Source organism: Schistocerca gregaria, chromosome 3 (genome assembly GCF_023897955.1).
Source record: "Schistocerca gregaria isolate iqSchGreg1 chromosome 3, iqSchGreg1.2, whole genome shotgun sequence".
Lineage (NCBI taxonomy): Eukaryota > Metazoa > Arthropoda > Insecta > Orthoptera > Acrididae > Schistocerca > Schistocerca gregaria.
The window spans coordinates 664,320,814-664,348,683 of record NC_064922.1 but is presented as its reverse complement, the minus strand read 5'-3'; the positions used below and the strand labels follow the sequence as shown (position 1 = coordinate 664,348,683).

The following is a 27,870-nucleotide window of genomic DNA, read 5'->3' as shown; positions in this document are numbered from 1 at the left end:
TGGAATTTTACAAGTACAGAAATAAACAGTTCTTTATGTCATTCATGGATTTCAAATAAACATCTGATAATAACCATACACACAGAGAAGTTCCTCTTCACTTTCAGAATCATTGGAGCTATGAGTTGATCTGCTTCCATTACTGTGTAAAAGAGAATTGATTTCCTGGTGATGCAACCACTGGCCAGGCAGTCAGTTGTATGTCATTAATTTGTGCTACACACATTGTTTTTATAGTTTCCCAAAAGTTTTATTCACATCTTGAGATTGATACAAGGAAAGAAAGAAAAGCAATCACACTTCTGCACAGCCATTATACCTCCACCTCTAACCAAAGAACCAAGTCTTCCTCTGCCACCTCCAAAGATCTCTATCCAAAAAAGTATGTTCTCTTATTTTTACTAAACTCATTGACATGGTGACCACTTTGAAATCTTTTGAAAAGCTGGCGTTAAGCAGTGACCTCATAGGGTCTGTAGATATGTGTTTTGCAATAACGTCATTCATTTTTCATTTTGACATGGAAAATTAACGAAATAAATTTGATTTAGGTAGTGTCAGTGGCAAAATATAGTGTTGCCACTAGCAGATCAACTTAAAGTTGAAATAGCCTTCCACACAGTACATTCACAAAATATACTTTACCATATTTTACAGATACAATATTTCACATGACCTACTGATTGTACTTCTCTGTTTGGAATTGTCATAAAAAGACTCAACTTATACTTTTATTTTGAAGTGAGTGAGAACCACTAGCTATTACATTTTACACACACCCAAAAGACTTGTACAGCCAAAGACTGGACAAAACTTATGAAGCTTGTTTGAGTAACAGTGGGTACAATTCTACATTATGGCAGTGAATGTGACAATACAAATTTTCTGTTGTGTGTGCATTCCAACATTACATAATCAGTTTACCAATTATCAAATAGTTTCTGTAAAACATGACTGTAAGACAAAGGTGGATTGCAAGTTACTTAACTTTTCACAGAATTCCAATGTGAACAGTTATATATAACAGTAAATATTTTATCACTTGTATTATCTGTTCTTAACGAATTCCTGTCAACAGGTGAAAATCTTGGTATTTCAAGACAAAGCTAAGTAAGCTTTTTGCATTTTTAGTAAACAAGTATGAAACAAGGCTGAAACAAATAAAGACAATATTTGAGAGACAGAAGTAAATTAAATGTGGTTACATTTACTGTTTGTGCATACATATTTTCAAACAAGAGAATGCAGTTGTTTCACAAAGTATTTACATGTGCAGTCCCTCAGCTGTTGGGTGGGCAGAAGTAGCATCTGTTACTGACATTCAGGCGAAAAAAACATTTCATTGTTCTAAAAAGTACAAAACTCAAGTGTAAAATAATTTCTTCACAGAAATGCAGCTTATAAGTTTTGAAATGTATAATAAATCTTTACATTATACAATAACATATACAAAACAAATTTCAAAGTGATGCTCATCACACTGCTATTCAGATGATCTACAATTACAATGGCAGTCCTAGTGCCACAGTTTACATTAGATATAAGGGATGATTGCAACTCAAATGCTGTAAAAACATGTTTCTTCTCATAGTGCAATCGACATACTGCTGTTTGATTAATGACTCATAGTAAACTTAATTTTACATCTCTTATTATCAAAAGCCTGAGGAGGCAAACTAATACTAACTTCCAGTCTCTATGTGCTCTCACATTTCATTTCATTTTGTAAGTCCTTCCTTTTACCATCATTTCACTTACTGAGTCAGTCTTTCTCTCATTAGTTCATTATGCATGATGTATGATATATGTCTGTAAACAGTTTCAGGTTATTACAAATATCCAAATATGAATCCCCTAATTTACATTTTGCAACTTTCTAAGTATGGAAGTGAAACATGGACAATAAATAGTTTGGACAAGAGAATAGAAGCTTTCAAAATATGGTGCTACAGAAGAATGCTGAAGATTAGATGGGTAGATCGCATAACTAATGATGAAGTACTGAATAGAATTGGGGAGAAGAGGAGTATGTGGCACAACTTGACAAAAAGAAGGGACCGGTTAGTAGGATATGTTCTGAGGCATCAAGGGATCACAAATTTAGCATTGGAGGAAAGCGTGGAGGGGAAAAATCGTAGAGGGAGACCAAGAGATGAATATACTAAGCAGATTCAGAAGGATGTGGGTTGCAGTAAGTACTGGGAGATGAAGAAGCTTGCCCAGGATAGTGTAGCATGGAGAGCTGCATCAAACCAGTCTCAGGGCTGAAGACCACAACAAAAACAACAAGTTTCACTGAACATATCAATATTACATTGTAGTGTCTCATAACTGAGAGAAAAATTTAAACTTTAAAATCAGTTCTCTTTCCTACCTCATAGTAAATCAGTCTCTGGCTAATCAGTGTTGAATAAATTAACCTACATATTTACATGATGTGGCTTTCAGTAATAAATTTGCAGTTCATAAATACTTCATGATGATGTTACTCTTATTTGTGTTCACTTAAATAACATATCTATAACATTATGGACTAAGTCCTCTCGACTTCATGTCTCTTTGTCTCAAGTGATGTAGTTGCATGGTTTGTTTCATTATAGCCAGATTTCTCGTATCACGGGCAAAAAGGAAACTTCAGAACTACATGTCTATTTTTATCTTGGTTATGAGTAATATTTTACTCAGTAACCTCAATATATTAATCATCATAATTACTATTTCACACAGTATGCACACATAAATCAAACTAAACATTACTGTCTCTATAAAGTATTAAACACTCTCTGGGTGCAATTAGACCTGTTTACTTGCAGTGACATGTTTTATTAAAATATCTGTCAGCTGTGAATAGTACCATCAGTATAAGACATCAGATTGTACACGTAGTACAGATAACAAGTAAAACCTTTCAAGCAAACTGCCAAACGAGTATAAAATATTTCATCACAATCACTCTTCAAATAACCTAAAACTTGGTAAAGTTTTCAGATTATGGTGTTCACAGAGTTTCTGTACTGAAATTTTTGCATATCAATGCATGAAAAATGTTGGGTCACTAATCTTTAAAACATGGTATGTATAAAATTCCTATACTGTGTATTTTCATTAAGTTACTAATTAGAATCTGAGCATTTTCAGTGGATAAGTCTAGCACCAATCTTCAGATTACATTTATCAAGCATTTTGTTTCATGACATGGGTTTTATGTAGCTTTTTTGTTAATACAAGATCCCCTATGCTGAACTATGTATGCTTTACATCTCTGTCATATCTCTGTTATTTCTTATCATAGTACTGTTTCATTGTTTTTCTGACAATTTTATCTTTTTCATAATTTGAAATACCTTTACAAACAGGAAATTCTGTAAGTTCTTTAATCAAATAAGCTGGCTTTTTGTCAAACAAAATCTCATAACGTGAAAACCCTGTGGTGGAATTATGCCTTCAAAACTATCAATGTTTCTTATACAGTTGGCATGACCTCTGTTGTAATTCCTACACAGTCTTCCAGTTTCTCTCATATACCTTTTTGTAAGGTTATATTTTGGTGCCTCCCCGAACCATGCCCCTTGCCGTTGGTGGGGAGGCTAGTGTGCCTCAGCGATACAGATGGCCATACCATAGGTGAAACCACAACGGAGAGGTATCTGTTGAGAGGCCAGACAAACGTGTGGTTCCTGAAGAGGGGCAGCAGCCTTTTCAGTATTTGCAGGGGCAACAGTCTGGATGATTGACTGATCTGGCCTTGTAACACTGACCAAAATGGCCTTGCTGTATTGGTACTGCAAACGGCTGAAAGCAAAGGGAAACTACTGCCGTAATTTTTCCCGAGGGCATGCAGCTTTACTGTATGGTTAAATGATGATGGTGTCCTCTTGAGTAAAATATTCCGGAGGTAAAATAGTCCACCATTCAGATCTTCAGGCAGGGACTACTCAGGAGGACATTGTTTTCAGGAGAAAGAAAACTGGCATTCTATGAATCGAGGCATGGAATGTCAGATCCCTTTATCAGGCAGGTAGGTTAGAAAATTTAAAAGGGGAAATGGATAGGTTAAAGATAGATATAGTGGAAATTAGTGAAGTTCGGTGGCAGGAGGAACAAGACTTTTGGTCAGGTGAATACAGGGTTATAAATACAAAATCAAATAGGGGTAATACAGGAGTAGGTTTAATAATGAATAAAAAAAATTGGAGTGCGGGTCAGCTACTACAAACAGCATAGAGATTGCACTATTGTGGCCAAGATAACACAAAGCCTATGCCTACTACAGTAGTACAAGTTTATATGCCAACTAGCTCTGCAGATGATGAAGGAATTGATGAAATGTATGATGAGACAAAAGAAATTATTCAGGTGGTGAAGGAGACAAAAATTTAATAGTCATGGGTGACTGGAATTTGAGAGTAGAAAAAGGGAGAGTAGGAAACATAATAGGTGAATATGGATTGGGGCTAAAAAATGAAAGAGGAACCATCTGGTAGAATTTTGCACAGAGCATAACTTAATCATAGTTAACACTTGGTTCAAGAATCGTAAAAGAAGGTTGTATACATGGAAGAATCCTGGAGATACTAGAAGGTACAGATAGATTATATATAATGCTAAGACAGAGATTTAGAAACCAGGTTTTAAATTGTAAGACATTTCCAGGGGCAGATGTGGACTCTGACCACAATCTATTGGTTATGAACTGTAGATTACAACTGAAGAAACTGCAAAAAGGTGGGAATTTGAGGAGATGGGACCTGGATAAACTGACTAAACCAGAGGTTGTACAGAGTTTCAGGGCGAGCATAAGTGAACAATTAACAGTAATGGGGGAAAGAAATACAGTAGAAGAAGAATGGGTAGCTTTGAGGGATGTCATAGTGAAGGCAGCACAGGATCAAATAGGTAAAAAGATGAGGGCTAGTAGAAATCCTTGGGTAACAGAAGAGGTACTGAATTTAATTGATGAAAGGAGAAAATACAAAAATGCAGTAAATGAAGCAGGCAAAAAGGAATACAAATGTCTCAAAAATGAGATCAACAGGAAGTGCAAAATGGCTAAGCAGTTATGGCTAGAGGACAAACGTAAGGATATAAAGGCTTATCTCACGAGGGGTAAGATAGATACTGCCTACAGGAAAATTAAAGAGACCTTTGGAGAAAAGAGAACCACTTGCACGAATATCAAGAGCTCAGATGGAAACCCAGATCTAAGCAAAGAAAGGAACGTGGAAGGAGTATATAGAGGGTCTACACAGGGGCGATGTTTGTGAGGACAATATTATGGAAATGGAAGAGGATGTAGATGAAGATGAAATGGGAGATACGATACTGTGTGAAGAGTTTGACAGGGCACTGAAAGACCTTAGTCGAAACCAGGCCCCAGGAATAGATAACATTCCATTAGAACTACTGACGGCTTTGGGAGAGCCAGTACTGAAAAAGCTCTACCACCTGGTGAGAAAGATGTATGACACAGGCAAAATACCCTCTGACATCAAGAAGAATATAATAATTCCAATCTCAAAGAAAGCAGGTGTTGACAGATCTAAAATTACTGAACTATCTGTTTAATAAGTCACAGCTGCAAAATACTAATGCGAATTATTTACAGACGAATGGAAAAACTAGTAGAATCTGACCTCGGGGAAGATCAGTTTGTATTCTGTAGAAATATTAGAACACGTGAGGCAATACTGACCTTACGACTTATCTTAGAAGAAAGATTAAGGAAAGGCAAACCTACGTTTCTAGCATTTAGCTTTTGACAATGTTGACTTGGAATACTCTCTTTCAAATTCTAAAGGTGGCAGGGGTAAAATACAGGGAGCGAAAGGCTATTTACAATTTGTACCGAAACAAGATGGCAGTTATAAAAGTGTAGGGGCATGAAAGGGAAGCAGTGGTTGGGAAGGGAGTGAGACAGGGTTGTAGCCTCTCCTCGATATTATTCAATCTGTATATTGAGCAAGCAGTAAAGGAAACAAAAGAAAAACTCAGAGTAGGTATTAAAATCCATGGAGAAGAAATAAAAACTTTGAGGTTCGCCATGACGTAATTCTGTCAGAGACAGCAAAGGACTTGGAAGAGCAGTTGAACGGAATGGACAGTGTCTTGAAAGGAGGATATAAGATGAACATCAACAAAGGCAAAACAAGGATAATGGCATGTAGTCGAATTAAGTCGGGTGCCGCTGAGGGAATTAGATTAGGAAATGAGATGCTTAAAGTTGTATAGGAGTTTTGCTATTTGGGGAGCAAAATAACTGATGATGGTCGAAGTAGAGAGGATATAAAATGTAGACTGGCAATGGCAAGGAAAGTGTTTCTGAAGAAGAGAAATTTGTAAACGGCGAGTATAGGTTTAAGTGTCAGGAAGTCGTTTCTGAAAGTATTTGTATGGAGTGTAGCCATGTATGGAAGTGAAACATGGACGATAAATAGTTTGTACAAGAAGAGAATAAAAGCTTTCAAAATGTGTTGCTACAGAAGAATGCTGAAGATTAGATGGGTAGATCACAAACTAATGAGGAAGTATTAAACAGAATTGGGAAGAAGAGGAGTTTGTGGCACAACTTGACTGGAAGAAGGGATCGGTTGGTAGGACATGTTCTGAGGCATCAAGGGATCACAAATTTAGCATTGGAGTGCAGCGTGGAGGGTAAAAATCATAGAGGGAGAATAAGAGATGAGTACACTAAGCAGATTCAGAAGGATGTAGGTTGCAGTAAGTACTGGGAGATGAAGAAGCTTGCCCAGGATAGAGTAGCATGGAGAGCTGCATCAAAGCAGTCTCAGGACTGAAGACCACAACAACAACAACATTTTGGTGAATATGCTGAAATCAGTATATGTTTTATGTTGTAGTCATTTGTGAACTCCTTTTATGTTTTTGAAATAAACTGACTTCCATTGTCCAACAAGATTGCTTTAGGCATGCCTACTGTATTGAAGTGATCTTTTGTGATTTTTTTGGAAAGTCTCTTGCTGATTGTCACCTTCAAATGGTAAAGTTTCACATACTTATAGAACAAATCTACCATCACAAATATGTACCAAAAACCACTTTTGGCTTTTGGCCATTTGCCAAACAAGTAGATGCTTACTAAATCCATTTGTTTATTTAGGATAACATTTTGCATATAACCTCTGCTAATTTTGTTGCTCACCTTTACTCTTCGACCTTTGTCACAGCTAGCAAGGAAGCTCATGACCCTTCTAGAAATGTTGTGAAAGTATATGAATTCCTGAATATTTTTGAATACACTTAAGCAATTCAAAATGTCCAAAACTTTCATGGGTATATCTTATTAATGCATCTATAAACAGATGTGGCCAACAAACTTTCCACCTTTTGCTGTCAGGGCTGTGTCTATAAAATAGTATGCCTTTATGGATTTGGTAGTATTGTTGTACTTTGTCATTTCCCTTCTTGCCTAAACAAGTTTTGACATGTTTCCAATGGTCATAGTGATTTTGAATGCATCCAGACTGATTGCAAATTCTTTTAATTACTTTTTCATCCTTTACCCTTCTTAAACACATAATTTTGAAATTTGCACCTAAACTTTCATTCTCATACTCTTCTTCACCCCTCATTGGTAACCTAGATACAGCAACCAGTATGATGTTATCCTTTTCTTTAATGTACTGAACTGTATAGTCGAATTGTTGTAGGTAAACTGGTCACCGTGTAAGTCTTCCATCTCTTGAGTGTATGACAAAGCTTTGTGGTCAGAGTATACTTTTATCTTATACCAAGCAAATAATTTCTGAACTTTTTGAACTGCCATACTGTTGCTAATAATTATTTTTCTGTAATTATGTAATTTCTTTCTTGCTTCTGTAATGTTCTACTTGAAAAGCTATTGAGTGGCATTCTATTTTTCCATTAATTTCCTTTTCCTGAAATAGGTGCAATCCCAATCCTGTATCACAGCTAAGTGTCATGAAGTAAAAGGGTAAAGACAGGTCAGATCTCTGTAGAATCTTGCTTTTTAATTTCATCAAAGGCTAACTTGTATTCACTAGTCCACTCCCATACAGTGATTTTCTTTAGTAAATTATTCAAACTGGGTGCATTCAATGCTTGAGTTCTTATGTACTTTCTATAGAATCCCACTAGCCCTTAGAATTACTTAAATTCCTTTTTATTTCTTGGTTTTGGAACCTTTGCTATGGATTCAGTTTTTTGGGATCAGCCAAAATTCCACTCTTCACTAATGCTGTGATCCAAAAATTTCAACTGACTCATCAAAAACTTGCACTTTTCAAGTTTTAATGTCGTACCCTCAATTTCATTTTTCTTCCAATTTCTGTTAAAGTGTAAATGTGTTCTTCCCAACTTTTGCTTGATAATAAGATGTCAAATGTCATCTACATATATAGCTAATTTTGCCAAAAGTTCCCTCCCTAATACATAACTCAAACCCCTGATGAACTCTGATACAGAAACATTTGAGCCAAATGGTACAACATAGTACTGAAAGCTTTTCCAATTATATAACAACACTTTGTATTTTCTCGATTCCTTTTCTAACTCCATCTTTTGAAACCCAGATGTCAGATCTAAACTAGTTATAAACTTCACATTTTCAAACTTATTTAGTAACTCGTCAATATTCTCTAGATGGTCACACAATTCCTCTACTACGTACTGGCTGCGGGTTCTTTCTACTATTTTCCATCTTTGCATTTGTTCCAACTCCCTTTATACTTTTTTCCTTTTACAAATTGGGATGACATAAGGCTTAAAAAATGGCTCATGAGCTTTTGATTTGAGTTTACAGTGATAACCTTTAACTCTCCCTTGTTTAACAGTAAAAATATCTTTATATTCCCACAGAAAATCTCCTAGTTCTTCTCTGTTTTGTGGGCTACAGTTTCTGCTTTAGACAGTTTGTAAGTTATAAGTTCTTTTTAAGAATTGCTACTTATTTCATCATTACTACATTCCTCGGGTTCCTCAAAATAACCTTTATCTCCAGATTCCTCTACTCCCCCTCCCCCAATCCGATCACTGTGGCCATTGTTTAACATTACAATACTAGCTTCTCCATAGAGCCCACTTTTTGGGTCAGTAAAAGTTATTTTCATCTCACTCCAAATAAAATACACTTTTGCCTTTAGTATCCACTTCCTCCTCAGTATTAGATTTTCATTTAACTCCTTAACTACCAAGTATCCTTTATTGATCTTGAACTCTGATAAAACCTGTCTGGTGAGTAATTTCCTCCTCTTACCAGTGGTTCCTTTTATTCTTACAGCTGTCACAGGAAATTCAGTAAAGTTTTTGCTGTTCTTTACTCTACCTCTCAGTTTCTTCGAGATGGTGGTAATGGGACTCTCAGTCTCTAGAAGACAGTTACCTTACCAATTATCAATCTGTATAGTAATATAAGGGCTATCCAGTTCACCCTGTTCTTTGTCTTTTTCATTCTCATGTAAAAGATCTTCGTCAATTTCCCTAAAACTCATTCCTTCCTCTCTGTGTGAAACTTGACGACCTCCTCCTAATTGCAGACATCTAGATGGCTTTTTACTAGAATCAATATTCACCTTGTTACCTGAATGCATATTTTGACAAATCTACCTTAAAACGTCTTGCATTTGAGTAGAGTTGCTAACATTATCATAGTGGTCACTAGCTACCTTCAATATTTCGTCACTAATTAAGTTCTTTCTCTTATTTCTACTAAACCAAGTGGACACAAAATGACTGATTTCTACTGGCAAGCACAAACTATCATGTACTTCCCCATCTAACGTAACACCATCATCTAAACCCACAATTGAACTCGTATCATCATTTTCCATCAAACTTTCACTTTTAATCTTGACGTAAATCACTCCATCTAATTTGTCACACAGTGAAGTACTATCAGCATCACAAAAATAATTATTAACATCATAATCACATAAATACTCAGCATATCCATTATTATCCTCTGCACAAATATCATCATTAACATCATGGTCATTCAGGTAATCCCCTGTACTCTCTTCTTCTCTCCTAAGTGCATCACTCTTTGACTCTACATCTTCAACTTCAGCACCAGTAAGTTCACTAAGCATATCTGCATCAGAGTTATCCATTAATCTCACTAAACCATGTTCATCAGAATTCACATCATTAGTATCATTACACGTCACTTCATTACTGTTAATACATTGAGCAAACAAATTTGCAAAATATAACTATTAAGCTCTATTTCAGATTTCTTCATACTGTTCTCTTCTTCTTTCATTTCACCCAAATTAACTTCACAAAGTTCTCCACTAAATTCTATTTTATTCCTTGCATGTGGTGTGCTTGTATGTCCATTCTGACCTGTCCGGTTAAAACTATCTCTGCTTCTTCTGAAATTGCTGCTAACCTAATTTCGATAGTTACTTCTCCTTGCTTCAAGCTGACAACTCCCCCTTGATGCAAGTCATAGTTTTCCAGGTTGTACCTTCTATTTTCAGGGCTCCAATTACTAAAATTCCTGTCATGATTACTATTATACTGGCTATTCCTTCACTTATGACCTCTGGCTTCATTATGCCTATTATTTCCTGTGTTACCTCTCCTGTCATCATTTCTCTGCCCGTCATCACACTAATTATCTCTTTGGTTAACATTTTATCTTGATAATGATTCCTATTATTCCTACTCCTATCTCTGTTTTCACAGGGATCATTAGAAAAATAGCTAGTTTGGTAACATTCATTATCTATTGGTCTATCTTTATTACTTTCATTTCTCTCTAATGCAAAGTCTAACTTACCTATATATCTTATAGATGCCTCTATCAAATTGTCTCATCCATAGACCAATCTACACTGCACTTAATGCTTTAGAGTTCTCTAATGGAACCTCTCTGGATCATTTCATCTAATGTTTTGTCAAGGTGTACTAATGTTTTAATTTGTACTTCACAAAAGATTTTCATATGACCACTACTATCCCTACAATGTGGTCCATTTAAGAATTCTGATTTTGTTCTTGACTGTTTAATATCTGACCAAAACTTTGTCCTAAAATGTTTTTCAAACTCTGTAAAACTCATCCCAGAATGTATGATGTGATTTGCCCAGGATAAGGCCTCACCATCTAAAAACCTTTTCACTACATTAATCTTTAAGTTACCTGACATACTGACTGTAAAATTATCTTTACAGTGCCAAATAAAAACTACAAGATGGATTTTGTTGTCTTCTGGAAAATTTTTAACATTTATGTTACTGCAAACACTACCACCACTAGTGCAAAAGTTCTTAGTGATTTAATTTTCATCTATTTTGGAAACCTTCGATCTTACATTGGAAGTATTACTAAAAAATGCATCTACTTCGCTTTTGACTCCTGAAAAATTTTTGTTAACTGTTTCAGTTACTTCATCTACCCTTTGGTTTAAAGCCAAGCTCTTGTTTTTAATAACAGTATGCAGTGTATTACTGACTTTTTATTTTTATTAATCTCATCTAGTAAGCTATTTCAAATGTTTGGATCTGTATTTTCAACTTTATCTAACCTCATATTGAACTCTTTTATGATCTGCTTACAAATTAGCAACCTCATTTACAATAATTTTGGTATTCTATACAGTGCTGTCGACAGTGATCTGAATTTCAACAGCATCTTTATGAACAAATTTTAGGGCTTCCATTTGCTCATGCACATTCTTTTCTAATTGATGTAGCTTTTGCCCTTGTTTATCTAGTTTTTTATATAATTTAACAATGTTATAAAAGGAAAATTGCTACTCACCATATAGCAGAGATACTGAGTCACAGATAGGCACAGCAAAAAACTGTCACAAATAAGGTTTCTTTTTGTTGTTGTGCCTATTTGTGATTCAGCTTCTCCACTATATGGTGAGTAGCAGCTTTCTTTTCATAATATTGTTACATTTCATCCTGGATTTTCAGTTGTTTGATTTTTATTTAATTTATTATTCCTCTACATTTTTGTTGTGAAGTGAGTCTGATTAAATTGGCAAGTCTATCGAATATGCTTCCACTGTACTGTTTACTGTTTCACATTCATACAGCCCTCAAAATGATCACGTGCTACTGTTTTTGTCTCCTTCAGATTCCTCTTTTGACTAATTTTTGCTAACATGGTCAACATGAATACTATTGACACCATTAGTTACTTGCTGTCTCCTTAGTACCACCTTCTCCTCCTCTACTCTGGACTAGATCATCTGCATTTACTTTTTTTCTCCAACTACAAAAAGAGATCTAATTAGTCACTCAACATAAAATCACAAAATAATGATGTCATCCTACCCCCAAACACTTTACACATCAGTAAAAAAAAAATTGTTGAGACACCTTGGCTTAGATGATGCAGCTCAATCACAAGATGATAAAGGCTGCTGTACTCACGGTTGAATTCTGCATCGGATTTGTCCGAAACAATTGTTCATCTTTGTGTCTTTATTCACAATCTTCTTTTGCCCAAATTTCATACCAGTCTCAGTGTATTTTCTTCTGGTTTGTCAGAATACACATGAAACTTAAACCTATCTGAGCACTTTTTGACCAGAGTTGTATGTCAATCCCAGCCCCTTCTCCAGATGAAAAGTTCCTCTCCATTTTCAGAATCATTGGCACCCTGAGTCGATCTGCTTCCATAGCTGTGTAAAAGGTAATTGATTTGCTGGTGGTACAACCTCTGGCCAGTCAGTCAATTGTATGCCATTAATTTGTGCTACACATACTGTTTTTATAGTTGCCAAAATTTTTTATTCATACCTTGAGATTGTTACAATGGAATAAAGAAAAGCCATCACACCACTGTGCAGCTGTTATACCTCCACCCCTAAACAATGAACCAAGTCTTCCTATGTCACCTTCAAAGATTGACATGGTGGCCACTTTGAAATGTCTCGATACACAGGCTTAAGTCAGTGCAGGTTTTAGTGATCATCTTGCTCAAATATTAAGCATAAAAGTACAAGGCAGCATTATTAACAACATGTCTTTCAGAACAGCATATCGAAGTTATAATCAGCATAATGTGAACTACTTCAATAACTTATTACAGAAAGAAAAATGGCTAGGAGTGTACAAAATGAACGATATAAATGAAAAATTCAACACTTTCATTGGTGTATTAACCCATTTCTTTGAACTTGCGTTCCCACTGAAAACATTAACCATACGGGGAAACTCTAGAACAAACAGCTGGATCACAAAGGGAATAAGAGTTTCATGCCAGAAGAAAAGACTACTTAATGAAATATGTAACTCAAAAAATTCCTCACCTGTAGTACGCGCATACTATAAAAAATACTCCAAAATATTAAGAAATGTAATAAAAGCAGCAAAAATAATGCATAATGATGAAATCATTTATAATTCAGCTAATAAATCAAAGGCTATGTGGAGTGTTATAAAAAAAGAATGCGGAGAATACAGACAACCTTGGAAAAATATAACACTACCACATAAAAATAAAAAAGTAACAAACCCCTTAGAAGTAGCCAACACATTTAACAACTTTTTCACAGGTGTTGCTGAAAATATGTTACAGTCAAACTTTAAGAGCATCCAGGCAAATGAATATAAAATAAGTGCATGTAGAGGATCAATGTACATCAGTTCTGTTTCACAAGATGAAGTAGCTAAAGCAATAAAAGGACTAAAAAATTCCAAATCGGCAGGTATTGATGGTATACCTGCAACAATGTTAAAGAAGAGCGCATCAAACCTGATTGAAGTACTCACACATTTATGCAACTGCTCACTTCATGCATGCACTTTCCCTGATGTGTTGGAAACATCAAAAGTTATTCCTGTATATAAAAAAGGAGATAAAGACAATGTAAATAACTACAGACCCATCACAAGTTCCTCCTGCATCTCTAAAGTACTGGAAAAAGTGATGTATGAGAAACTTATGAAATTTATTAATAAAAACAGCATCCTATGTAATGAACAACATGGATTCAGAAATAAGAGGTCAACAACAACTGCTATCTATGAGTGCATCAATTCCATTCTAAACCTGATGGACAAAAAACAGGAAACAATAGGAGTCTTTATTGACTTGTCAAAAGCTTTTGACATGGTGGACCATAAAATTCTGCTATCAAAGCTAGAAAGATATGGTATTTGAGGTCTGTCCAACAAGTGGATCAGTTCCTTCCTGACAAATCGTATGCAGGCAGTGTGCGTCAAGCACACAAATATTGAACTAAAAACTGTATCTAATCACTTATCTGACTATAAACAAATAAAATGTGGTGTACCCCAAGGATCCGTATTGGGACCCCTTCTGTTTCTTCTGTACATAAATGATCTAAGCTTAAATATTGATGCACACAAAACAATCATATTTGCAGATGACACCACGACGACGATGAACAGTTACAGCAGACAGTAAACACGGTCATGAAACAACTTAGTAACTGGGCACAGAGTAATCAGCTTGTAATAAACAGTAAGAAAACCGTTGCTCTAAAATTCCACAATGTTCCTAACAAGGACATGTTTATCCCATCAGTCTCTATCAATGATGGTTGGTAACAGTTGGTAACAGTACTGAAACCAAATTCTTAGGACTTTGGCTGCAGAGTAACATCAGATGGAATAAGCATATTGAATATCTCAATGCTGAACTGAGCAAAACATGTTATCTTCTTTGTTCATTAAAATCATGCTGTAGTGAGAAAACAGTATTGAATGCATATCATGCGTACTTTCATTCTCGTCTTAGATATGGGGTCACCTTCTGGGGAAACTCTAAAACAGCTAATAGCACTTTTAAACTACAAAAAAGGGCCATTAGAATCTTGTTTGGGTGCAAGCCTAGAAACTCTTGTAAACCCCTGTTTAAGAAATCTGGTATTCCCCCATTACCGTGTGTATACATTATGGAAACCCTTTTGTTCTTTAAATTAAATGTAATAGGCAAGGACCGGAGACTACAAAAAAACTGTGATATACATGAGCACTTTACCATACAAAACAGAAACTTACATATGACTCAAATCAGCACAGCACTGTACCAAAAAGGTACTTTTCACATGGGAGTTAAGCTTTATAACAAACTTCCTGAAAACATAAAAGCTATCACTGAGGTCAATACATTTGGAAAATCTCTAAAGTCATATTTACAGCATCACTGCTTTTACTCCATTGAAGAATATTTAAATGTATGAAATGCGTTATACAGGGTGATTCAAAAATGCATGTAAATATTTTAAGGGTGTATTTGTGAGGTAAATATAAGACAAAAATGTTCTATACAATTTTTGCTATACTTGGCTTATTACAGAGTTATGAACAAAACATGATATTACATTCAATACAACGTAAAGTATTTACTTCCCAGAGTTCACAGTTTAATTACAGTGCATTTGGACTAAAAACGCAAACTGGTAAATAAACATGACGTAACAAACTGAAACAATTCCTCGCGAATACTGTATTACTTTAGTTCCTGTTGATTGAACTAAATCAATGCAAAATAACTAAGGAAAATACGTGAAGAATTTACAGACTGTACTGTACTGTATTTGCACAAATCTTAATGCAATGCATGTTCAAAATGCTGTCCCTGAACTTGCAGACAGACCCGTGCTCGTCGCCGCAATGATCTCTGCACATTACACAGTCCGTTCAACTCTCCACGAATAATTTCACAACCACCTTCAGTTCTTTGTTGTAGCACTTCTCTGTTCGGTACTGCAGAAGAATACACCAATGTCTTTAGTCGGTCCCATAAATAAAAGTCTAAAGGGTTCAGGTCAGGTGATCTGGCTGGCCAAGCAATTGGTCCTCCGCGACCTATCCATCGATGTGGATACGCATCATTGAGGTACGCCCTTACGTTGCGGCTGTAATGGGCAGGAGCACCATCGTGCATAAACCACAAGGTGGCTCGTGTTGCAAGAGGGACATCCTGTAACAATCCAGGCAATTCCCCCTCCAAAAATTCGCGGTATGCGTGCCCAGTCAGCCTTGGAGGTAGAACATGAGGTCCGAGTAAGTCATTCCCCACAATCCCACACCAAATGTTTATGGAGAATTGATGTTGATATCCACGCACAATTCTCGCGCCAGGATTCTCGACAGCCCACTGGTGCATATTATGCGAATTGATTACACCCGCACGAGTAAACATGGCCTCATCTGTGAATAATATCCGCCGAATGAACATTGAATCATTCAAATGACGCTCTTGTAACCACTGGCAGAATTCCTGACGGTGAGGATAGTCTGCAGGTGTCAATTCGTGCACTTTGTGCAGGTGAAATGGATGCAACTGTTGTCTCCGAAGCAGCCGCCATACAGTAGATTGTGGAAGTCGTACAGCTGCACTAATTTGTCTCGTACTGATGGCTGGATCTTGGTCTACCAGGTCCAAAACATGTTCCTCGACGTTCACTGCATGCTCAAGTGGTCGACCTGAATGTGGCCCAGGACGAATGCCATACTCCCGCATACGTCTGTCCACAGATACAAACGTCTGATGACTTAGTAACCGTCGTCTTGGAAACAGCTCACTGTACCTTCGTCTTGCTGTAAGTGCGTTTCCATCTGCTGCACCATACACAAGGTGCACATCAGCATACTCACTGTTTGAGTACATCATCTGCACGAAACCTGTAGCCTTCCGACGATGAATGAACGACAGGAAGTACGTTTCCGTTACCAACAACATCAGCTCCATCTTCTGTACAGTAGGAGTAAACAGCAATTGCAAACACAAACAAACACTATTCATGCAGTTTCGAATCAACTGTTGGGAGATACGTATGTGCATTACGTACCAGAATATGGCATCCTGCTGCTTGCACTGACATCGTTTTGATACGGACATGACTTTTGTATTTTAACGATAACTCTGGAATTAAACGTTTATGGAAAAATATTTATAGAACATTTTTGTCTTATATTTACCTCACAAATACACCCTTAAAATATTTACACGCATTTCTGAATCACCCTGTATAAATACTTACTTACGTGTAAAGTGTATTATTGTAAGCTTACATATGTATGCCTTGAAATTACTTTCAGCCTGTATATTTATAACTTGACTTGTCCAATGTCTTATGCATGAGCTGCTATGTAGACAACAGGACCAATAAAATACAATCTACAATATGCATGTTTTGCAATAATGTCATCTTTTTTTTCTTTTTGACACAGCAAGTTAACAAAATACATTTGATTTAGGCAGTGGCAGTCGCAAAATATAGCACCACCAGGTATAAGGTCAACTTAAACTTGAAATAGGTGTACCATATACATGAAATAGATGTACTATATTTTGCAGATACAGTATTTCACATAAACTATGGATTATACTTCTCAGTTTGGAATTATCATAACAAGACTCAATATATACTTTTAATTTAAAGTGAGTGAGAATCTGCTCTCTATTATGTTTCACCACACACTTCTAAAAATACTCATATTATACAGTCTTCATCCGAAATTAATAAAAATCGTTGAACCAACTGTAAATAATAACAATCCCAAGGTCCAAAGAAATTGGAAAAGCTTTCACAGTAAAAACCAGTTTTAGGCTGGGTGGTTTATTATCCCCCCTGCTTTTCAATGTATCTCTTACGAAGATTTGGCAAAAAGCAAACCCACCTAAAATCAAAAGTGGAACAAAATGCTCAATAAGAAGAAATTTTGTGTGATTTTGGGTTTATGGTTTAACTCTGTTAGCTCTTGCTATGGAATTAGTTCATGCCCAGATTACCAGTCTCCAAACAATTGTCTTTAAATTAGAATTACAAGTACCCTTCAAGAAACTGAGATCATGCATATGGAACTCCTATGTATAAGTCCCCATAAACAGTCAAAAAATTAACATAGTTCTTCAGTTCAAATACCTTGGAGAAATCATCAAGAACAACCTGTATGAGAAAGAAACATGGAAAAACAGAATAAGAAATAAAAAAAAATCTAAACTTGTCAACATAAAATAATAAATGCTTGTCAATAGGTACTAAGCTCCAACACTATGTAACTTCAACTTTCCCAGGAGTCACTAATGCTTGTGAAACTCTGTTCCAAGAAAGAAGAACTGATCATCTCTTCAAAACTGAAAGAATAATCATCAGAACTTGTATAAATAAAAAATATCAGGTCCAAGGAGTCTGGAGAATCATCACCAATGAAACTGTCTATCAAGACATTGACCCAGTCACAAGCTCAATGAAGAAGAAAAGAATCTCTTATTTCTTTCGCATCTTACTAATGCAAGGAAACTGGGTTTTACAACAAATTGTGATGAGAAATTGTAGTAGCATAACAAAGGACATTAAAAATGCAATAGATCTTAAAGCAACAGGAGTCCAGGTAACAAATGCAGAGAACAAGGATAACATTAATACTCTACATAAGAACCACAGATTTTCCATAGGAACTACACACAAAAGTGATACAGAGATTTTGGTGAAGGGGAAAGAAACAATATAAAGATAAGGTAACAAGAGAAGCTTTGGAATTAGAAAGAGAGCTAGAATATATATATAAAAAAGAAAGCAAATAAATAATTGTGAAACAGCATGGAAGTGACAAGTGAAGTAAGCTATGCTAAACAGATGAGGCTAAAGCATGAGTAATTAATGCTAATTGAGGCTAGCTGGGGGCAAAGAAAATGGTATAAGTTATAAAACAAGTTCCCATCTTTCAAGTTCTGGAATAATAGTAGCGATAGAAAGGATCCATACTGCCCATGTAGGGACCTGGTCACCTAGGGTTGAAAAACACAGACCTATTGTAGATGACACAGAGAGAATACTAGCCACAGTTTGAAGGACAAGTTGAAGAATTGGTATCCCTAGTGGATAAGTTGGTTATGTAATCAATGTATTGGGAGAAGGGAAGTTTGCATTCACACTCTTTGCAGTTGGGTCCAGAGTACAAAGCATGTTAAGATGGCCCAAGAAATCTAGTGATTTAAGGCATTGATGATTGCACAGCTTGAAACTCAGAAGTCTAGATTACCCATGGGCAAGATGCTGTAAATATTCATCGTAGAAGAGATTCAAAAACCCTAAACTACAAGAAAACTGTGTGTAACCAACATGCAAAATTGTTGTTGAGATTGGAATTATTCTGCTTCCCATTGATGCACTGCTGATCTGTTTGTATGTGAATTTTTCAGAAAGTACTTTGAGAGCACTTGTCATCTCAGAATTGGCTGATTTATGTGGGGAAGGGATCCTGTATGAAATATTTAGTAAATTTGTCATCATCTCGCTGAACTCCTTAGTTTTCTCGGTACTTAAATTACATTTCTGATATGAGCATCATATCGTCTTTTCTGCATTTTTATTCACTGTAAGACCGCCAAAAAATTCATACATTCTTTCCTTCTCCTTCTGTCTGGTAAGTCTCCCATGAGCTGGGAGTCTGGGCAGCTTTTCCAAACTCTCCTCAATTCCTCAACCTCACCAGTCCTCCTCTCTTACTTCCTGTTCAACCCTCATCTGCCAAGGGGAGGAGCCACTGGCTCCTAAAACTCGCTGATTTTAACACCTTTGTATGTGTGTTCTCCTGCTGATAGTTGGTGAGTAGGTGTTTCTTCATCTACCAATTACATTATACTTTGAAAAATTGATTATTTCCATTGGTATGCATTCACTTTGAAACACTTTGTTCTATGTTTTAAGAATTATCTATCTTAGAGTCTTGGGCTATGTAGGAAGCAAATATTTTGTGATGGGAGCTTTTTAATTAAATGAACTATCACTTTTGTGAGTGCTTTTGCATTCAAAAGCTACCAAGATGAGCTAGTGTGCAGTTTGACATGTCTGATCATGGTGGCTCAGCCTAAGTTGAATGATACTGCCAGAAAAATAAATACTGCTCTGCACTGGAACCTATTAAAAGGCTTCTTCAGTAAGAATATGAGAACATATACTTCATTGCCAAATCTGTTAATGCCCTTATAATCAAGAAGAGTGTTACATATGAGGGCCCACAGGACTTACCATGTGATCTATAGCTTTTGTTGGACCCACTGTAAAGGCATAACTTGTACCCCAAGATCTCTTTTGTGCAAAATGGCTACAAAGTTCCTACACCTTTAACATTCAGTGTTCTGTTACCTATATGTTACAAAATATAACAGTGAACACTGTGTCATAAGCCACAGAGTTTGGGATCTATGTTCCCAACTCTGCTGTTTCCAGGTTTCAATGATGTGAGTTGCCCCTTCCGCACATGTTTAGATTAATTCCTCCTTTAATATGAGCTGGCCTCCAATCTCCTTCCTCAAATTTCCTTTCTGTGTGGACTCATTGTTTCTCACTTAGCCTGTTTTTATTTTTTATCAGATTCTCTTTGTTGCTTTCCTACACCTTTTCTGTCTTTTATTTTACTTTTCTGCTTTCATTGCATTTCTGTGGCATATATTTACATTTGTGTACAGTTTCTTGCCAATGTATTCCCACCTTGTACTTACCCATGTGTTCGAGATCGCATATCATGCAGTTTGAAACTTGGTTTTTAGATCATTGTTTCCTAGCATTCCTTTTCTGCCCCATGTTATCCTACACTTTTCACATGAGCTTGTCATGTTGCTAAAAAGAATTTTCATTCCTTTACTATCTATCATCAGATAATTTGCTGAATGTAGAGGGATTCTCACTTTTTTTTATGGAACATATGAGAGTATTAGAGACTTTCGCACCAATGTTCGTAACTTTTGCTTGGTGAATATTTTATTTACTTAAGGTATATTGGCCCAGAACATAATTCTGTAAGACAATAGGAAGTTAAAATGTGCAAAATAGCTGACAGTGTTGTCTTTAGGTCAGCACAGTGAAGAATGAAGATGCTGGATACTCTGATATGTAGTTCTGAAGTAGACAAGACTAAAAAATCTTGTTTAAATCATTTTGCAATTGCTTTTGATCATCTGATGACTATGAGATGGGAAGTGACAGCCCCATCTGCAAACAGTCTAAGATGGCCATCTCCTAATTAATTTACATAGATTAGGAACAGCAGAGGACCTATAACACTTCCTTGGGGAATGCTTCTGTTTTACTCTATGACTGTTTGTCAATTATATTTCTGACAAGAAATCACTAATCCAGTAACACAACTATGCTCTGTGAGCATGCAGTTTGATCAGAAGTCACCTATGAGGAACAGTGTCAAAAGCCTTCTAGAAATCTAGAAAAACTGAATCAATTTGAAATCCCCTGTCAGTAACACTCATTACTTTTGTAAATAAAGAGCGAGTTACATTTCACATTAACGTTATTTTCTGAATCTGTATTGACTACTTGTTAATAAATCATTTTATCTGAGTAAGTCCATAAAGTTTGAACACATTATACGTTCCAAAATTCTACTTCAAATCCATGTTAGTGAGACAGTTCGGCAATGCAGTGGATCACTCTTATTTTTGTTTTGAGTATCGGCACGATCTGTGCAACTTCCCATTCCTTAAGTCAGATCTTTTGTTGAGCAAACAGCTGTATATTACTGCTAAGTATGGAGCTATTGTATCAGTGTACTCTGAAAGAAACCTATCTTGTATATAGTCTGGACCAGAGGCCTTGCCTTTATTAAGTAATTTAAGAAAGTGCTTTGCTACACCGAGGGTATCTACTTCTAAGGTACTCATGTTGACAGTTGTTCTTGACTCAAATTCTATAATATTTGCTTAGTCTTCTTTGTTGAAGGAATTTCAGAAAACCTTGTTTAGTAATTCAGCTTTAGTGGCACTGTTATCAGTAACATTATCATTGCTTCACACAGTGTAGGTACTTATATGTCTTGCCGTTGGTGTACTTTATATAAAACCAGAATCTCTTTGGATTTCCTGCCAAATTTTGAGCTAAACTTTTGTTGTGGAAACTATTAACAGAATCTCACATTGAAGTCTGCGCTCAAGTTCAAACTTCAGGAAAACATCATCATTCTTGGAGATTTTGTGTTCTTTTGCATTTGACATTTTTTCATTGCTTCTGCAACAGTGTTCTGACCTGTTTTGCATACCAAGGGGACCAGTACCATCTCTTATTAACTTATTTGGTATACGTCTCCCAAAACAAAAACTTTCAAACTAAGCTTTCTATAGATTCCATTTTAGCTTTATACGCAGCTGGACATCAGTGAGTTGTTCATAGAGTTTTCATTTATTGAGGAAGTATTACTAGATAGCCACAATATGGAACTCTCCTAATTGTGAATTTATTGTGCATTGTGAACTAGCAGAAAACTTATGGAACTGAATGTGTTAACAAAGATGCCTGTTGCCACTTTTGACTAAATTAATTATGCAGATTTTGAGTTTAATTTTTATCATTTAGTAATTTGCTACCTTCTTTTTCACAGTATGCATACTTCAAGCAGATGACCCATGCAGCAATGGTGATACAGAATGGGTTTCGATCATATTGCGAGCACAAGCGTTTTAAGAAAAGTCAGGAAGCTGCTGTTTGCATACAAAACTACTACCGCAATTACAGGGAGCAGGGGGGGAGAGGGAGTCGTGAGAGCACACCTAGTGCAACAAGCAGCAGCCTCAAGTAAGTCTGCTCCCTCCCTCCTGCCTGCTTCACTGTGGCGGCGCTGTGGTAGTATGTGTATTTCTGTGGTGGGTTCAAACCAACTTACTTGTCTAGTACCTCAGACGCGTGCATGTTTATCCAAATTTTCTTACACTAACTGATTGGTAGCATGAAATTTTTAACTAGATGCTCACAAATGTAAGTAGCAGTTTTATTTAACAGTAGTTTGAAAAAAGTGCTTCTTAATTTCATTTATTAAGTGTACTGGATAATGTCTGTTGTAATATTTTTGTCAATGTCAGAGTATTTCTTTGATATTAGTAGCAATGGGCACTTGCAATTTGTGGCTTTCATCTTCTGTGGCACCATGAACGTGTTAGTTGGTTATGGTAAAATGTAAAAGACATTTTCGGATGTGAAAAGTATCCCTTAAAAAGAAGAAGAAAGAAAGATGTAAACTCATCATGTGCGCTATGTAAAATGTAAGTGGCTTACAGTAAGAAAAGAAAAGATGCATGTATGATTATGTGCTCTCCAGTCGCATCAACCATACAGCATTATAATTTTTGCTTCTGTTATTAACATTTCTCCTGAACAAATTCAAGAGACATTGAAAGCAGACAAGCAACATGTAAGCATTGATCTCTCTTTCCTCTTTGTATCTACAATAGCCCTGGTGTTTGGAAGAATGTTCCAAGTAGTCTGAATGATGCAACATGTACACAGATGTTGTCAGTACAAACAATTCATCTGTGTGCATTTTCAGTTTTTCATGGTATAATGAACAATCTATTAAATTTTTCTGTACAGTATATGATCTGACACAATGCCTACAAGGAATATGATACTCCACTGCCTTCTGAAGCATTAAGTTATCCTTCACAGAACTGAGTAGGTATGCAATTTTCACAGAAGGTCACTTTGATGTGGCATCTCTCATAGATCCAATTAATACTAAAGTAATCCAGTTGACATCAAAATATCACCCTTGCCTTCTTGCTCAGGTACCTGCATTCACAATTACCCATGAAGCATGTGGCAAATCTGCTGTGTAGAATAGTCCTTTCAGGTGCCCTTGCTTGAGATACTGTTCATGCACTATTGTTTTAAGAACATCCATCAGTTTGTGAAGGGTTCAAAAAATGGCTCTGAGCACTATGGGACTTAACATCTGTGGTCATCAGTCCCCTAGAACTTAGAACTACTTAAAACTAACTAACCTAAGGACATCACACACATCCATGCCTGAGGCAGGATTCGAACCTGCGACCAAGCAGTCGCGCGGTTCCGGACTGAGCGCCTGAACCGCTAGACCACCGTGGCCGGCTTGTGAAGGGTGATGACAAGTATAGGCATTCAAATAGAGATTTGTGTGCAATGGTTGATGATATAGTACATGTCCTATTCTACCATCAACTTCCTTCCCTCACCTGAGCTTGCGCTCCGTCTCTAATGACCTCGTTGTCGACGGGACGTTAAACACTAATTTCCTCCTCCTCCTCCTTTGTGACTGACAAGAATGTTCAGAAATAGGAAGCAGCTATTTTTCCTATTCCCATGGTGAATAGAATAATTATGTGTATTGAATTCAGATGCTCAAAAAATCGATACACAGTTTCATCTCATGATACATGGGACTGTATTGAAAGCACAACATAGGCCAAACTGCACTGGTTTCATGAAGTGATCTGTACGTATGGACCGCTAAGTATAATTAACTAAACCTGCCTTTGCAGGAGGGGCACATAGCTAAGTATACAAATGTGTGCTGAAAAGCAACACCTCTGAATTTTTTATGTGAAAACTCTTAAAGCTTTGTAAACAAATGTACATTATGAACATTCTACACCATTATTCTTCTTGAGTACATATTTATATCTCACATAGTATACCTGGTGATGAACACATTTCTTCCAGCATGAGACCGCTTGTGTTGTGCATGTACCACAACAAACTTCCCTAGTCCAGTGTAGTGTTCTAGAAGTATTGCATGAATGTATTAGTTACCAGATGGGACAGAGGACTTCATATGGCAACTCTAAAAGATACCTTGGATTGTAGTGATACCACATCTTGATAATCGAGTTGTTACAAAATTTGCAAGGCTACTACACTAGTTCAAGACTATTTTAATAAGCAAAGTTTTGCAGAAGGCTGGTTCCACCATCATTAAAGGGAGGAACTGATTTACTCAATGTAAAATGGAATATGCTACTGAATAGTTTTATTGTTTACATTTGAGAACAACGGCAGTTTTGTCTCATAATACATGGAACTGAATTGATTGTACAACATAGGCCAAACAACACTGGTTACATGAAGTGGTCTCTGCAGACAGATTGCTAAGTATAATTGTCTAAACCTGCCTTTGTGGGAGGGACATATTGCGAAGTCTACAAGGACTCACTGAAAAGTAATGCCTCTGAATTTTTTATATGGAAACTTTTAAAGCTTTTCACATAAAATGTATGTTATCAATCTTCTACACCATTATTCTTCATGAGTACATATTTATTTCTCAACATAGTATTCCTGGTGACAAACAAGTCTCTTCCAATGAGAGACCAGTTTATCGATACTGTCACTGTAGAATGTTTGACTTCGTTGATGGAACCACACCCTCACCTCTACTTGCATGACCTCATCCTTATAAGAGTGCAGTCCTTGAAGGTGTTTTTTTTTTTTTTAAGTTTTAGAAATGTAGGAAAATTAGGTGGGGCCAAGTCAAGACTGTATGGAGGAGATCAATGACACTGAACCCAAGGAGTCGGATTGTTACAGATGCCACATTGCTCATGTGTAGTCAGGCATTGTTATGCTGAAGGAGAGGGTGCTCGTCATGAGGACAAACTCTTCAAATTTGAAACTTGGTTGCAGCATGCTGTTTCTCACCCACTGATATAGTTTACATTACACACTGCCATGTTACACGCTACAATTTGGAGCCCTCTGGTGGCAGAAGATTACAGCTAGCATCAGCGAAGCAGGAAAGTTGACCGAGTAATATGCATGCCATGTAATACCTTAGACGATATTGAGAACAGAATAAAGAATTCAGAGTCATTACTTTTCAGCACACCCTCTTAGTTGGCTACACCTGCCTTCGCAGGAGTATTCTGTTGTTCAATGCCTTGTTATATCCTTTACAGGTAATGGTTTGAATGAACTCACACTTTTTTTATTAGGTTAAGGGCTAACCCAAAAGAATGTCACAACATTCATCAGTGTTGTAAAGGAAACTGGCTGACCACTGTCTACAGATTCAGTAAGGCTACCAGGTGTGGATGTCAAACAATAAGTGGGTTCTGGGACAGAGAGAAAAATAATTAGAAGCACACATAATATGTATGTAATGTTATTTACTTAAATTTCTTCTGCAGTCAAAATAGTAATCCACATTAGTCCGTTAGGCACCATAAACAATCACAGTAACATAGAGGAAATCTAACAATGGAAGCTCCAGTTTGGAATATAAGCAATAAGGAAAAAAAGAGTGTTACTTACCATAAAGATGACACGTAAGTTGCAGACAGGCTCAGTGAAAAAACACTTACAGATTAGCTTTCGACCAAAGACCTTGTCAAAAAAGGAAAACACACACACACACACACACACACACACACACACACACACACACACACACACATTCATACTCGCAAGCACACCTCATGCACTGACTGCCATCTCTGGCAGCACCGGTCCAAGCTACCAGAGATGGCAGTCATTTGTGTATAAGATATGTGTGCTTGTGTGAATGAATGTCTGTGTGTTTCCTTTTCTGTTGAAGGCTTTGGCCAAAACTAATGCGTAAGTGTCTTTTCTTTGTGCTTGTCTGTAACTTAATGTGTCTCTTTTGATAAGTAGCAATCTATCTTTTCCCTATATTGTTAACAAAGAGTAAAGCTAGTTATAGTGTGAGGGCTCCAAGTGATCTCCGTGATTAGCCTGGTTGATGTCAGTGCAGTGCATTTTTAAGCTGGCTCAGGGGTGACATTACTCACACATGTGGCAGGGCATGTGTCTATGAGCTAGCAGCAGATTGGCCAGACAGTCATAGGCATTATTGCCAACCTCTAGATGTAGAATGTCTAGTCTGCTATCTGTCGTGTATGACACCACAAAATCAGGCAGGAATGCTGCCTTGTGTATATGAAATATCATCGAGTAATATGAGTATTTCTGACATGGAGAGGTTTGCTGTACAAAAGTTTCACGAAGACGTGACACTGTCACCCTGTGTGCTGATAAAAGTAATGCTACCATTCTGTTACAGCAGGAAGTTTATAAAGAAAAGATTGTAGTTTATTAAATGGTGATGTGTACTGAAAATTGATAAAGTTCCCACAAACATTGTTGTAGAAAGGGTTGCTACTTTACTGGATGTAAAATGAATTATGGAGATAGGTCAATTTTGAGGGCAAGAGGGAAATGTAGAGAAAGGTATATTGTCTTGATCAGTACCAGTTTAAGGAGGAGGAATCTGGACTGGAACAAAACATTTCAGGAATAACAATGTTGAAAAGACAAGGGAAAAGAGAGGAGTACCATACACAGCCCAACACAGCCTGATGCTGCGTAAAGGGGAAACGAAGATAACTATGGCACAGCTCTATGCAACAAACATCTTTTTCCTTTATGGCATCCAAGAATAAGATGCCATAAGGAATTTTTGAATGAAAGTAATAAATATCAGTTAACTTTTTGACATTTTCATCTTCAAACTCTGGATTTTTCTGTGCAGTAATGATAGCTCAAAATGTACAGGTTTTATTTGGCAGCCTCAGACTTAATAGTATTCATGTAATGGTTGGTTCTGATGTGATATCACTATATAGAACCTCTCTGTTACTAGCGATCATTGTGTCAAAGTTATCGCTGCTTTGTTTGATCATATTCTAACATTATCTTATATTCTACTTAATGTTGAATTTTATGTACTCATTGACAGAACCACTATGGAAAGTCCTCTGTCCCATCTGGTAGCTAATGTTTGGAACACTTAGAGGACACTGGACTTGGCAAGTTGTAACCTAATGGTCTTCTTAAGTTATGTACATGACACACATCTGGTCTAGTTATATGGGAGGGATATATTGCATCAGTTTTTAGAACATTTTAATCCATCCACCCAAATATTCAGTGCACCATAGAAATATAAAATGATAGTTGCTTGTCATTTCTGACAATCATTTATTGTAAAGATGGTGGTTCAATAGGATAAATTCTATATTGTAATCCCCACGCACAAAGATATGTTTACATGCACATAGTTGCCATCACACTTCACAAACTGCTGGTGTCTCTGACAAGGACCTCCCCACCTGTTGCAATTGAACCTGTGAAGAGTATCTATGAAGCATATGAATGTTCCACGCAACAAATTTGCAAGG

The 27,870-nt window shown here is 36.6% G+C and overlaps 1 protein-coding gene across 3 annotated transcripts in view; it reads left to right on the top strand.

Moving 5' to 3' along the window:
• The window catches only part of LOC126356325 (calmodulin-binding transcription activator 1), a 1,852,577-nt gene that overhangs the window by 1,730,219 nt on the left and 94,488 nt on the right, over positions 1-27,870 (top strand). For all 3 annotated transcript variants that reach the window (XM_050007298.1, XM_050007299.1, XM_050007300.1), the window contains exon 27: positions 22,305-22,498. In XM_050007298.1, the coding sequence (XP_049863255.1) occupies positions 22,305-22,498 (194 nt within the window). The remainder of the gene's footprint in view (positions 1-22,304; positions 22,499-27,870) is intronic.